The sequence below is a fragment of the Delphinapterus leucas genome, chromosome 10, assembly GCF_059928025.1.
Source record: "Delphinapterus leucas isolate spDelLeu-1000000601 "Yukka" chromosome 10, BTC_Dleu_Yukka2, whole genome shotgun sequence".
Classification (NCBI taxonomy): domain Eukaryota; kingdom Metazoa; phylum Chordata; class Mammalia; order Artiodactyla; family Monodontidae; genus Delphinapterus; species Delphinapterus leucas.
Window position 1 is genome coordinate 23,494,858 of NC_143138.1, and position 13,218 is coordinate 23,508,075.

At 51.6% G+C, this 13,218-nt stretch overlaps 1 protein-coding gene across 1 annotated transcript; it reads left to right on the top strand.

Moving 5' to 3' along the window:
• Positions 1–505: 505 nt before the first annotated feature.
• On the top strand, positions 506–13,168 carry C2 (complement C2). The gene is made up of 18 exons (XM_022566205.3): positions 506–807; positions 969–1,178; positions 2,427–2,612; positions 4,439–4,612; positions 4,693–4,791; positions 4,984–5,117; positions 6,223–6,361; positions 6,978–7,118; positions 7,944–8,033; positions 10,739–10,879; positions 11,004–11,098; positions 11,195–11,306; positions 11,424–11,589; positions 11,700–11,776; positions 11,918–12,009; positions 12,214–12,340; positions 12,513–12,562; positions 12,713–13,168. The coding sequence occupies exons 1-18, from the start codon at positions 762–764 to the stop codon at positions 12,887–12,889; spliced, it is 2,256 nt and encodes a 751-aa protein (XP_022421913.1). The 5' UTR covers positions 506–761; the 3' UTR covers positions 12,890–13,168.
• Positions 13,169–13,218: the final 50 nt, after the last annotated feature.

Here is a 13,218-nt window from a genome sequence, read left to right on the forward strand (position 1 = left end):
TGCATTTCATACAAAAGGCCAGTTGTAATTTAAAGGCACATCCCAATTCCAAAAATACTTTCATTCCTTTGAATCACCAACCCCAGATTTATTTATTTTATAAGTTGGGGATTTTATCTACTGGACTTCCCGTAAAAACATTCTCAATATTTTTCCCAGTCTCTTAAAACTAAGTGTTGATTTCATTTTTCTCCCTAGATTCTCTCTGTGGAAGGACTGCAGCGAAGAAAAAGATGGTGAATCCTCCTAAGTATCAAGAATTTCTAAGAATTTCTAGTTTAATCCCTTGGGAGTTTATGTTCAAGAAGACAGTACGACTCTAGACTCTGAGGAAGTAAAATCCACTTGGGAAAACCCAAAAGAAAACTGAAACTTTACTTAAATAAAACGTTTTGCAATATCTCGGTTGGTTTGTGGGTTTGTGTGCTTTAGACTCTTCATGTGAGAGCATGCGTGCACTTGTGTCTGTGAGACGGTGGAAGTGGGGAGCAGTGTACAGAGCCTGTGGTGCAGATCAACTGACTCTGGATGTGTCAGGATTAGGGAGACAGACCGGAAGCTTCACGCCCTCAGCTCAGTCCCCAATCCCTGATTATTTTTCCCCTAACGAGAGAACATGCCCCCTACCTTCTGCCACTCCCTAGTTTTCTTTCTCTGGCAGCAGACAAAGCAGCTGCTGGGCCAGCTCTGGTTTTCGGGAAGTCAGATGACCTTTTCCCTCTCCCGGCTCTCTGCCTGTCCGTGCCCCTAGGGTAGACACCATGGACCCACTGATGGCCGTCCTTTGCCTGCTGCCCCTGTACCCAGGTAGGAGCAGGGGAGGGGGGATGCTGGGGTCCTGTGGGGCAAGGCCAGTGCTACCCAGATTGAGTTTCCATGTGTGAAACGGACTGTCTCTTCTGCTCTCCTTTTCTTATCCGTGCCTTCCTTCTTTTCTTCATTTCTGTGTCGTGTCCCCATGCCCACAGGCTTGGCTACGACCACTCCCTCCTGCCCTCAGAACGTGAATATCTCTCGGGGCACTTTCACCCTCAGCAACGGCTGGGCCCCTGGGAGTATCCTCACCTACTCCTGCCCCCTGGGCTTTTACCCGTACCCGGTGGCGACAAGCCTGTGCAAGAGCAACGGACGGTGGCATTTCCCGAGATCCACCCAGCGGACAAAGGCGGTCTGCAAACGTGAGGCTTCCCACCAGCGGCCACCCCAGGACTTCTATTTAGTTTACTCAGGGTGGGGCTTAATATGACTAGATGGGGTGGCAAAGCTTCTTTTCCACAGGGCTTTTCAAAATAGTGGGAAAATGTCAACTGCCCAATAGCAAGGCACCGGAGGCAGGCTCTGATGTAGATTGTGGGGTACCAAAGCCAGGGATGATTTTTTAAAAAATACATTTATTTATTTTTGACTGAGTTGTGTCTTAGTTGCTGCCCACGGGCTTTCTCTAGTCGCGGTGAGTGGGGTCTGCTCTTCGTTGCGGTGCGCGGGTTTCTCACTGTGGTGGCTTGTTGCGGAGCACGGGCTCTAGGTGCACGGGCTTCGGTAGTTGTGGCACGTGGGCTCAGTAGTTGTAGCTCGCGGGCTCTAGAGCACAGGCTCAGTAGTTGTGGTTCAGGGGCTTAGCTGCTCTGTGGCATGTGGGATCTTCCCAGACCAGGGATGGAACACGTGTCCCCTGCATTGGCGGGCGGACTCTTTTTTTTAAAAATAAATTTATTTATTTATTTATTTTATTTTGGCTGCATTGGATCTTAGTTGCTACACGCGGGCTTTCCTCTAGTTGCAGCGAGCGGGGGCTATTCTTCTTTGTGGTGCGCGGGCTTCTCATTGCAGTGGCTTCTCTTGTGGCAGGGCACAGGCTATAGGCACGCGGGCTTCAGTAGCTGTGGCTCGCGGGCTCCAGAGCACAGGCTCAGTAGTTGTGACACGTGGGCTTAGTTGATCCGTGGTATGTGGGATCTTCCCGGACCAGGGCTTGAACCCCTGTCCCCTGCATTGGCAGGCGGATTCTCAACCACTGTGCCACCAGGGAAGCCCAGGGGTGATTGTTAGAATACTGAACAATTAACTGCACAGTACTGACCATTCGGGATGGATGCTGAATGGTCCTGGCATCCCCTGTTGTACCAGGAGTCACCCATCTAGTTATCCATTCATGGGACGTCTGAGGACCCCAGGGGAGGGGCTGGGGTGGACATGGCCCTCAGGGGGCTGAGAGAAGTGGCTGTTTCTCAATCTATTAGGTTGAACTGTGTGAAATTGCCAATATTCAACCAACTGCCCAAAGTAGCAATTTCACAGGCATCAACCTAATGTTTTGACAACCAGCTGGCTCTACCCATGCATCCAAGCTGAACTTCACCCAGTTAGTGTCCAGCCCAGCTGTTATCCCTCCATCCTTATATTCTCATGCCCTTCTCTCCCTCCAGCTGTTCGCTGTCCAGCCCCTGTTACCTTTGAGAACGGCGTATACACCCCACGGCTGGGGTCCCACCCTGTGGGCGGCAACCTGAGCTTCGAGTGTGAGGATGGCTTCACACTGCGGGGCTCGCCGGTGCGGCACTGTCGCCCCAATGGCATGTGGGATGGGGAGACAGCTGTGTGTGACAACGGCGGTGAGTGCCCTGACAGATGGCTGCATGGGGGCAGGGGTCTCCCAGGAGCCCTGGAACCAGATATGTGTTTAGGGAGCCTCTGTGGGGACAGGGCCTGGTGTTTCTGGTGCCAAAATCATATTCCTAGATTTTGGTCAGTTGAGGTCTATAATCACACATCTCTGGCCTGTGGGGATCCTGGCTCAAGGAAGTTGGTGCTAAGCTTCAGATCTAACACAAAGGCTCCAAATACTCTGTCCAGCTTTTCCAAATGCCTCAAAACCAGATTGGTATTTGGGTGCCCTGGGCTATTGTAGGGAAGATATGATGAAGGGAATCAAGTGTCGCGCTTAGGTGCCTTGCCTCAGGAGCAAATTTGGGTTCCAAGCCTGGCTCTGATTTTGACAGCCTTTGGGCAGGTTATTTAACCTTTCTGTGCCTCAGTTTTCACATCTGTAAAATGGGGATGGTAAGAGTACTGACTGCATGGGGTTGCCGTGTTGATCAAGTGAGTTGCATCTGGAACAGCCCCTGGAATGTACTAAGCGCCACATATACTTTTGTCATGGTCATTACTGCCCCTGTGAAAGATGGGGGGGGGCTCTGCTTGACAGAAGTGGGGTTCCTGGGATTCCCTGGAGCCACATTGGCCTGTGGGCTTTGGAAGCTTCCTGGATCACAGTTCTAAATACACAGTACAGAAGGTTCAGAGTCCACGAGATGGCAGGACCATACCCTCACCTGGTGCCCAGCTGTTGGCTCCATATTTACGTCCTTGATTCTTTGACAATAGCCATTTATTCAAACATAAATATAATTCATTTGAAAATTGAGGTTTAAACTACCTAAAGCATACAAATCTTAAGTATTCAGCTTGATGAACTTTTATACCCACAAGTATCCTTTTACGTGTATCCACCCACGTAATCACCACCCAAGACCGAGGGTCCATTATATCAGGAGGTTGCCTCCTGTCCCCTCCCACAAGGTAACCACTCTTCGGACTTCTGTCTCCACAGATTCGCTTAGCTTATTCTTACACCTCACAGAAGTGGAATCATACAGAACGTGCTCTTTCGCATCTGTCTTCCTTTATTCAGCATTCTGCCTGTGAGATGTATCCATGTTTTCCTGTGTGTCAGCAGTTTGTTATTTTTTATTGCTTTGTAGTTCCATTTCATATTACAGTTTATCTATGCATTCTCCTGTTGATGGGTATTTGGGTTATTTCCGGTTTTTGGTTATTGTAAGTAAAACTCTATGAACATCCTTATGTGTGATTGGGTGCACTAGACACATTTCTCTTGAGCACATTATCTAGGAGTGGAATTACTGGGTCACACGTTGGCATATGTTTTCTTTCAGAAGAGGCTGCAAACAGCTTCCTGATTGACACTCCAGCAATGTAACAGTTCTGGTTGTCCCACATCGTCTCTGACACTTGGAATTACCCATCTTTTTAGTTTTAGCCATTCTGGTGGGTGTGTGGTGATGTCTCATTGTTTGCAGATATTCTCTGTGGAGAGGTAGGGCTCCTTCCCTGAGGAAGCCAGCATCTTCCCTGAGGCTCTGGGATGGATACAGGCAGAGTCCCTGGGTTGGGATTGGTATGCTTTAGCTGGAAACTGGGCCACTGAGTTCTAAACCTTTTTCCCTACTTCAGGTTTTCTATCCACACACCTGGGAGGCACAGCTGTGGTGTCTCCCAAGGGAGGGGCCAAGAGACCAGCAGAGGCTCTGAGGGTCTGTAGAGGAGGAAAAGCCTGGCGGGAAAAGGTGTCTGAGCAGCACCCAGAGGCTGAGGAGGCGGGTCCCTGCTCATTTCCATCTTCCTTTGCTCCTCACAGCCAGCCACTGCCCCAACCCGGGCATTGCCGTGGGTGCAGTGCGGACGGGGTCTCGCTTCGGCCTCGGCGACAAGGTCAGCTACCGCTGCTCCTCGAATCTGGTGCTGACGGGGTCTGTGGAGCGAGAGTGCCAGGATGATGGGGTCTGGAGTGGGATGGAGCCCATCTGCCGCCGTGAGTAGCTGCTCTGACCCTCCTGAGACTCCTGGGCCCCCACCCCTGGCCACAGCTGACCCCGGTGGCTCTCCCCACAGAGCCCTACTCTTACGACTTTCCCGAGGATGTGGCCCCTGCCCTGGGCACCTCCTTGTCCCACCTACTTGGAACCACCAATCCCACCCAGAAGAAGAAGCGTGAGTGTTTGAAGTGGGGGTGAAGGGTGCTGGGCGGGTGCAGGGAAGGGGCAAGCTTCCGAGGGGCCAGGGGCCTCCGGTGGGCTCAGCGGGGCTGAGCTGACTGGAGGGGAGGTAGAGGGGCCTGATTGCCTTGGCAAGAGAGTGGGTAGGAGGTGGAGTCTGAATCTTCCCCTTCCACATTTCTTCCAGAAAACGTGGGCCGCAAAATACAAATCCAGCGCTCGGGTCACCTGAACCTCTACGTGCTCCTGGACGCATCTCAGAGTGTGGAGGAAGAGGACTTTGAAATCTTCAAGAAGAGCGCCTCCCACCTGGTGGACAGGGTCAGGAAATAGGAGCTCACACATACCAGCAGCCTTCCTGCACTCACGGTCTTTGTCTCCTTCCCTTCCTCAGAATCCCACTCACAGCCCACCTCCTCCAAGAAGTCTTCCCAGATTACACACATGCCATGCAGGAATCACGGATTTAATTTAGAGGATCCTATTTTTCATTCCACAAACACTGTTGGGGTAGCTACTCTATGTCAGGCACTGTTCTGGGTGTGGGGGGACCTCAAAGATGAACAAGGCTGAGACCCCACTTTCCAGGAATTCATCATCTAGAACAGTGGTCTTCACAGAGGGGTACCCCAAATAAGCTTCTGGCGTGTGGCAGGAAAATACTGGTATCCATGGTGAATGATTGTAATTTAACTTAAATTAAGAACTTAATATTTAATAATTTCCTTTTAAAATTTCAATATTTTCTATATGTTTTAAAATGTGTATATTTAAATAGTGATACACTTTATAAGTATGAGTATACTTTATAAATACATATACCTATATTGAGGTACGTGCTCAGAATGTTTCGACTGACGAGGTGCATGAACGGAAGAGTTTGGAAACACTTGGTTCAGATTCCTTGCCAGGACTTTGCTTGGTAGTTATGCTTTTCACAATAGTTTGTGTAGATATATGTTTTCCCTCCCAGCTACGTTTGAAAGAAGGCAGCTTTTGTGCTCCTTAGTGTCTCTCTTAAGACGTAAAGTTAAGTAACTCACTAAGCCGTGAGGCTGCAAAACTCGACAGACAAGTGCCGTTATGTTTGAATTCTACCTCCACCTCTTACCAGGGGTGTGATCTGGGGCAAGGTAAACAAGCCTCAGCTTCCTCATCTGTATAATGGGGACCATCACGACCCTTCACAGCATTGAGGTGACGATTAAATGAAGAGTGAGCCAGTCAAAGAGAGGAGAGGACCAACAAATGTCACTTTCCTGGCTTCTTCAAGCAACCGTTTCCCAGGAAGGGACTCTCCGAGGGCCTTGCATCCGTCAGTCTCTGTCCAGGCTCTCTGCCTCCTCAAGGGCCTTTTGCTGGCTCCCTTACCAACTCCCCTTTGGTTTGGGAGCCTTTCACACTACCTCTCATTTGCCCTTCACAGATCTTCAGCTTTGAGATCAAGGTTAGCGTCGCCATCATCACTTTTGCATCAAAGCCCAAAGTCATCATGTCTGTCCTGGACAGCAAATCCAAGGATGTGACTGAAGTGGCCCACAGTCTGGAAAACGCCCACTATAAAGGTATGATGTCATCAAATGAAGGTGATGGAAGTGGGGGCAGGGGATGAGCTCTCTGTGCCTGCAGAGATACTGGACAAGTTTGAGAGAGAGTGAGGCTTCTTGGTGGCACTCAAGTCCCAGGGCTCTGGGACTAAGGTTCCTTAGGTGAGGTGGCTTCCAAGTCAGGTTCATGGTCGGGGAGTCCCAGCTCCTACCAGCTCCGGGCTTCCTCGCACGTGCTACGTGTCCAAATGCATCATGCAGGTCTTTGGCTTCTCCCTGATGCCAGAACCACATGGTCTGGTTTTCATAGTCTCCTCATGTCATTAGGAAACTACCTGGGTGGTAGGTAGCAGATGGCTGAAACAACCCACTTTCTTTGGAAACCCCATCTTTGAATCTTGGGACTTTAGGATGGCCTTTAGTGGGGTTATGCAATGAGCATTTCTAAAGGGAAAGGCTTTTAATGTCTGAACGGGCAATGATGCCAAATTTCTAACTGGATGTCAAAAGTCTGTGTTTATCAAATCTATTGATAAATGCATTTCCAGTGTTTGGGGAAAAAAGAGTGACTCCCTTCTCCCAGGTGGTAGGTGGGAAGTTTCTTAAGAGAGCTTTTCGTCTTCACATATTCCAGACCATGAAAACGGAACCGGGACCAACATCTACGAGGCCCTAAATTCCGTCTATATCATGATGAATAACCAAATGCGACGGCTCAGTATGAACACGGCGGCCTGGCAGGAAATCCGACATGCCATCATCCTTCTGACAGATGGTGGGTATCGTCGTCTCTGTGAATGAGTCTGGCATAGTGGAAGGAGAAGCAATGTGGGGTCAGAGACCTGCATTCTGGTTCTCCCCTTGCCACTTAGGGCCTTGGTTTCTTATTTATAAAGTAGAGATAGTGTTGATGATGACGGTAATGACAACCACAACAATTACTGATAATGGAAGCTGCCCTCCTTTCCGTACACAGTTTTGTTGTTGTTGTTTATTTTTTTTAACTTTTTTGGCTGCGCCGCACGGCATGTGGGATCTTAGTTCCCTGACCAGTGATTGAACCCTCGCCCCCTGCAGTGGAAGCACGGAGCCTTAACCACTGGTCTGCCAGGGAAGTCCCCTTACACAGTTTTTATGAAGAGCAATTTAAGTACTTTGTGTAAAAGTGCTTTATGATTATAAGTGTTAGTTATTGTTATTACCTGGGAGGTCACATAGAGGGAGCTGGATGGGGAGGCGTGGCTCTGGACCAGTGATGTCGAAGTCCACGGATGGAAGGGCAGACTGGCTAGTGGATCTGGGCTCTGCCATTTATCTCTTGATTTTGTCCAAATTACATGGCTCCTCTATAAATCAGATTTCTTGTCTATAAAATGAGTAGACCCACACTTACTGGGGCTTCATGAAAATCAAATGAGATAAAGTGTAGGATGCCCCTGGCCCAGTGCTAAAGAACTTCTGTAAATAATGTATCTTGAAACTCGAGTAGGGAGTGTAGGTGTTGAGGTTCCCAGGATGAATCCTTCCCCTCTCTTCCAGGGCTGGGGGGGAATCGTGATACATCACCCAGATGGACAATTCTTTTCCTTCCTTGTTCTAGGAAAGTCCAACATGGGTGGCTCTCCCAAGGTGGCTGTTGACAATATCGAGGAGGTCTTGAACATCAACCAGAAGAGGAAAGACTATCTGGGTGAGCCTCCACCCCCGCCCCATCTGTGCTGCCCTGCAGGGGGGCCCAGGGCCCACAGCCAGGGGTTCTAGCATCTTGGCTGTATTTCTATCGAGACCCCAGGCTGTGTTGTTCTGCATGAAGGCAGCCAAGTGTCACACTGAAGAGTAGTCAAACTGCCCGTGGTTTCAAACTTGGGTTCATATTTGATTGGCTGTGGCCATGGGTTGTTTCTTTACTTGTCAGGATATAGTACAAGGACCTACCTCACTGGCCGATAAGGGCAAATGCTCAAACATTGCCTGGCACAGACAAACACAGTGTGCGGTGGCGGCCACCACCATCGTCATCGTCATCGTTTTCATTCACCATCTGATGTTCCACAAACCTCTCCAGGAAGAAAAGGCCTGGATTCCTTATAGGGACTGTTCCTGGCCTTTCTTCCCTTGGCAGTGCAGATAACTAAGGCTCTGGAAGTTGCAGTCTCTGAAAGAACAGCTCCTCTAATTCAGACTAAACAAAAATTGCACTGACCTTTGACCAGAAAAGAACTTCAAAGAGAAATCCTCCAGATAAGGGAGGGCAGTTGGTTTTGAGGCCCCAAGTTTTACTTTCCCCTGGGTCCTCTCATTTCTGTTCATGCCACCCACTTCACCTGCCCCTCGGAGGTAAGCGTATTCCTCTTGAAAACCCTGGCCTAAGGAAGGCAAATCACAAACTCCACTCCCTAACTCCTTAGCATCACTGGGCCAGAGTTAAATGCTTGAACACACCTCATGAAAAAGAGGCAGGAACTGCAGGGAAATAGAGAAAACACGTGGGGTGTGATAACTGTCCAGTTCCTATCGTAACTGCAAAAAAGGCCCATGAGGGGTACAAAGGGTGGGAGAAGACCAGACTCTATGGTCCACCCCAGGGCAGTTCTGACTGGCACCCACGCTGGCTCAGAGGCTGGTGTGGATGGCTGTGTGGGCCCAGGTTCTCCTGCGGGAAGAGATGCCTCCAGGGTCCTCTCCTAGAGCCGACATTTTGCAGAGGAAGACCAGATCTGAAGTTTTGCCTCCATGCTACATCATGAGTTCTTTTTTTTTTTTTTTCTGGTGTGTGGGTCTCTCACTGTTGCGGCCCCTCCCATCGCGGAGCACAGGCTCTGGACGCGCAGGCTCAGCGGCCATGGCTCACGGGCCCAGCCGCTCCGCGGCATGTGGGATCTTCCCGGACCGGGGCACGAACCCCTGTCCGCTGCATCGGCAGGCGGACTCTCAACCACTGCGCCACCAGGGAAGCCCCATGAGTTCTTTTCATTCATTTAGTCATTTGAAAGTACTCACTGAGAGCCTCTCCTGGGCCAGGCATCACTCTAAGAACACAGCTGTAAACAAAACAGAGGAAAATGCCTGTTACATGGGGATGCCATTCTGGAAGGGGGCAATGTATTAGTTTTCTAGGGCTGTGGCAACAAATTATACAAATTTGGGTGGCATGAGACAACAGATATTTATTCTCTCATGTTTGGGAGGCCAGAAGTCCAAAATCAAGGTATCAGCAGGGCTATGCTCCCTCTGGAGGCTCTAGGGAAGACTCCTTCCTTACCATGTCCAGCTTCTGGTGGCCCCAGGCACTCCTTGGCTTGTCGTAGGATCACTCAATCTTTTTTTTTTTAAATAAATTTATTTATTTTATTTATTTTTGGCTGCATTGGGTCTTCGTTGCTGCGCTCAGGCTTTCTCTAGTCGGGGCGAGCGGGGGCTACTCTTCGTTGCAGTGCACGGGCTTCTCATTGCGGTGGCTTCTCTTGTTGTGGAGCACGGGCTCTAGGCATACGGGCTCAGTAGTTGTGGCACACGGGCTCAGTAGTTGTGGTACACGGGCTTAGTTGCTCCGCTGCATGTGGGATCTTCCCAGTCCAGGGCTCGAACCCGTGTCCCTTGCATCGGCAGGCGGATTCTTAACCACAGCACCACCAGGGAAGTCCCGGATCACTCAATCTTTGCCTCTGTCTTCACATCACTTTCTTTCCTGAGTGTATCTCTGTGTTGTCACATGGTTTTCTCTCTCTCTGTGTTTGTGTCCAGATTCCTCTATTGTTATAAAGGCATCAGATTATCACCCCTCCCCACCCCTGCCTCCATCCAGCATGACCTCATTTTAACTGATTATATCCACAAAGACACTATATCCAAACAAGGGCATATTCACAGGTCCTGGGGGTTAGGACTTGAACATATCTTTTGGGGAGACACAATTCTACCCACGCTAGGCATTAAACAAAATAAATAAGGAAACCATATGGCACGGTAGATAGTGACACGTGCTAAGGTATAAAAGGAAGCAGGGAAGGAATCGAAGTGTCTGGGGCATTGCAGTTTTACACAAGGAGGCCAGGGAAGGCCTCCCTGTGATGGTGACATTTGAGTCGAAACTTAAAAAGGTAAGAAAGTGAGGCATGTAGAAGTCTGGGAGGAGGAGTGAACCAGGCAGAGACACAGTTCATACAAAGGGCCTGAGGTGGGAGTGTGCCTGTCAGTTTGGGGAACTTCAAGGAGGCCATGTGGCTGGAAGAGAGTGAAGGGGGATGAGTGGTAGGAAATGAGGTAGGTCGTGGGGGGAGGGAGGGGGATCCCGCTCATGTAGGGCTTTGTAGGATGCAGCGAGTTCGGAATTACAGTCTTCTGTCACGGGGTAGCCCCTCAGCCACAAGATTCTGGTGATTTCCTCCCCATCAGACATCTATGCCATTGGCGTGGGCAACCTGGATGTGGACTGGAGAGAACTGAATGAGCTGGGGTCCAAGAAGGATGGCGAGAGGCATGCCTTCATTCTGAAGGACGTGAAGGCTCTGAGCCAGGTCTTTGAGCACATGCTGGGTGAGTGTGCTTTGCTCTCTCCAGAGCGGTGTGGCCAGTGTGGAGCTGGCCAAGGGTCCATGCTGGCACCTGCTCACGGTGCCCTGCACCAGCCTCCTTCACCATCTGCTCCTCACGCCCACAGATGTCTCCCAGCTCACGGACACCATCTGTGGGGTAGGGAACATGTCTGCCAATGCCTCTGCCCAGGAGAGGACACCCTGGCATGTCACTATTAAGGTACCAGGAAGGAGGGATGGGGCTTGGATCCCAGAGGTGACAGCGGCCATGAGCCAGAGACACAGCAGTCCCTGAAGATCAACTGTTCCCCTGCAGCCCAAGAGCCAGGAGACCTGCCGAGGGGCCCTCATCTCGGACCAGTGGGTCCTGACAGCTGCTCACTGCCTCCGCAACGCCGAGGCCCACCCCCTGTGGAGGGTCAGCGTGGGTAAGGAAGGGCCTGCACCCGCTTCCCAACCCCGTGGGCAGAGCTCCCACCCCTTGTCCCTAGCCTCTGGCCCCTTCAGCAGCCCTGGTCCAGCCTAACCTGCCACATTGTTTCCAGGGGATCCCAACTCCAAGTGGGGCAAAGAATTCCAAGTTGAGAAGGCGGTGATCTCCTCAGGGTTCAATGTCTTTGCCAAGAAGAATCAGGGAATCCCGGAGTTCTATGGCGATGACATCGCTCTGCTAAAGCTGGCCCAGAAAGTGAAGATGTCCACCCACGCCAGGTGCCGGAGTCTGGGATGGGAGGGTGCCCTCTGGGCGAGAAGTGCTCTGGGGAGTGCTGGAGGAGGGGACACCAAGGACGGGCCTCTGCGACCCTTGTCCTTCTCCTCAGGCCTATCTGCCTTCCCTGCACGGTGGGGGCCAATCTGGCTCTGCGGAGACTTCCAGGCAGCACCTGCAGAGACCACGGTGAGCGCTGGGCTTAGGGTGCATGAAGAACTGGGGTCAGGGCTCGGGGGTTGATGACATGGGCTGTGCTGCAGTTCCCAAGTCGGGAGTCTGGACGCTGGGTAAAGGGACCAGTACTGACATCCTTTTCCTTGACTGTAGAGAGTGAACTTCTGAACAAATTGAGCATTCCTGCTCATTTTGTGGCTTTGAATGGGAACAAGCTGAACGTTAACCTCAAGACAGGGTCGGAGGTGAGGGTCTCGGGTCCAGTATGCTGTGGGCGGATGGGATCCCCCGGTGGCAACTCCCTGAACGTCTCTCTTCATCCCCTAGCTCTGAGTGCTTTCTCCATCTGACACCAAGTCACCCCTCCTCCAGGCCTAGCTGCACTCCCAGGTGTCCCCCGGGCCTGCCTGCTCACTCCATCCTTCTGTCCTATTCCACCCCTACTGCAGTGGACAAACTGTGTCAAGGTTGTCTCCCAAGACAAAACCACGTTCCCCAACTTGACAGATGTCAGAGAGGTGGTGACAGACCAGTTCCTATGCAGTGGGATGCAGGGGGATGACAATCCCTGCAAGGGTGAGCCCCCTCCCCCCACTTCTCATCCCCAGTCCCCACCCTGGAGTCTGGATTCCTGAGGGGAAGGCCACCTGTGTCCCTCTGGCCAGCTCACATGCCAGGACACCGGTGTACCACCCTGATGCGGCGATGAGAGTCAGGATGACAGTCTCTTGTCCCTCCTTTCTGGCAGGAGAATCTGGGGGAGCAGTTTTCCTTGAGCGGAGGTTCAGGTTTTTTCAGGTGAGGAGAGAGGGGGGAAGCTCGCAGGACTGGAGTTACAGGATCTTGGCCTTGAGGAGGCACGAGGCAGGCCTTCCAAGGAACTAAGGAGGTTGGGGCTTGGGGCTGGGACCGGGGCAGCGTCCCCACCCCAACCTCTCCTTCTTTCAGGTGGGCCTGGTGAGCTGGGGTCTCTACAACCCCTGTGGCAGCTCTGATAAGAACTCCCGCAAAAGCGCGCCCCGTGGCAGGGTGCCACCGCCACGAGATTTCCACATCAATCTCTTCCACATGCAGCCCTGGCTGAGACAGCACCTGGAGGGCGTCCTGAACTTTTTGCCCCTCTGATCATGGCCACTGAGCCCTTTGCTGTCCCGCCAGGACCAGCCATCTCTCCCGTCTCCTACCACCGAACGTCCACCCTCAGCCTCCATGACCCATCCGCACGCCTTGCTCTGAGCGCATGCCTGCTTCCAGGATCCCGAAGCAGCGGCACATCCACGCTGGGGAAGCCCTGGCGCTCCTGCCAGTGCGGACCCCACCCTCTGCTTTACTTGCCTCACTCTCCTTCCGCTTTCACAGGAAGTTACCTGGCTATGAAATTAATAAAAATCAATGATTTCCACATCTATCTGTGCCTCTGCCTGGGGGCTGGCCTGGGGGGAGAGAAAGGCCAG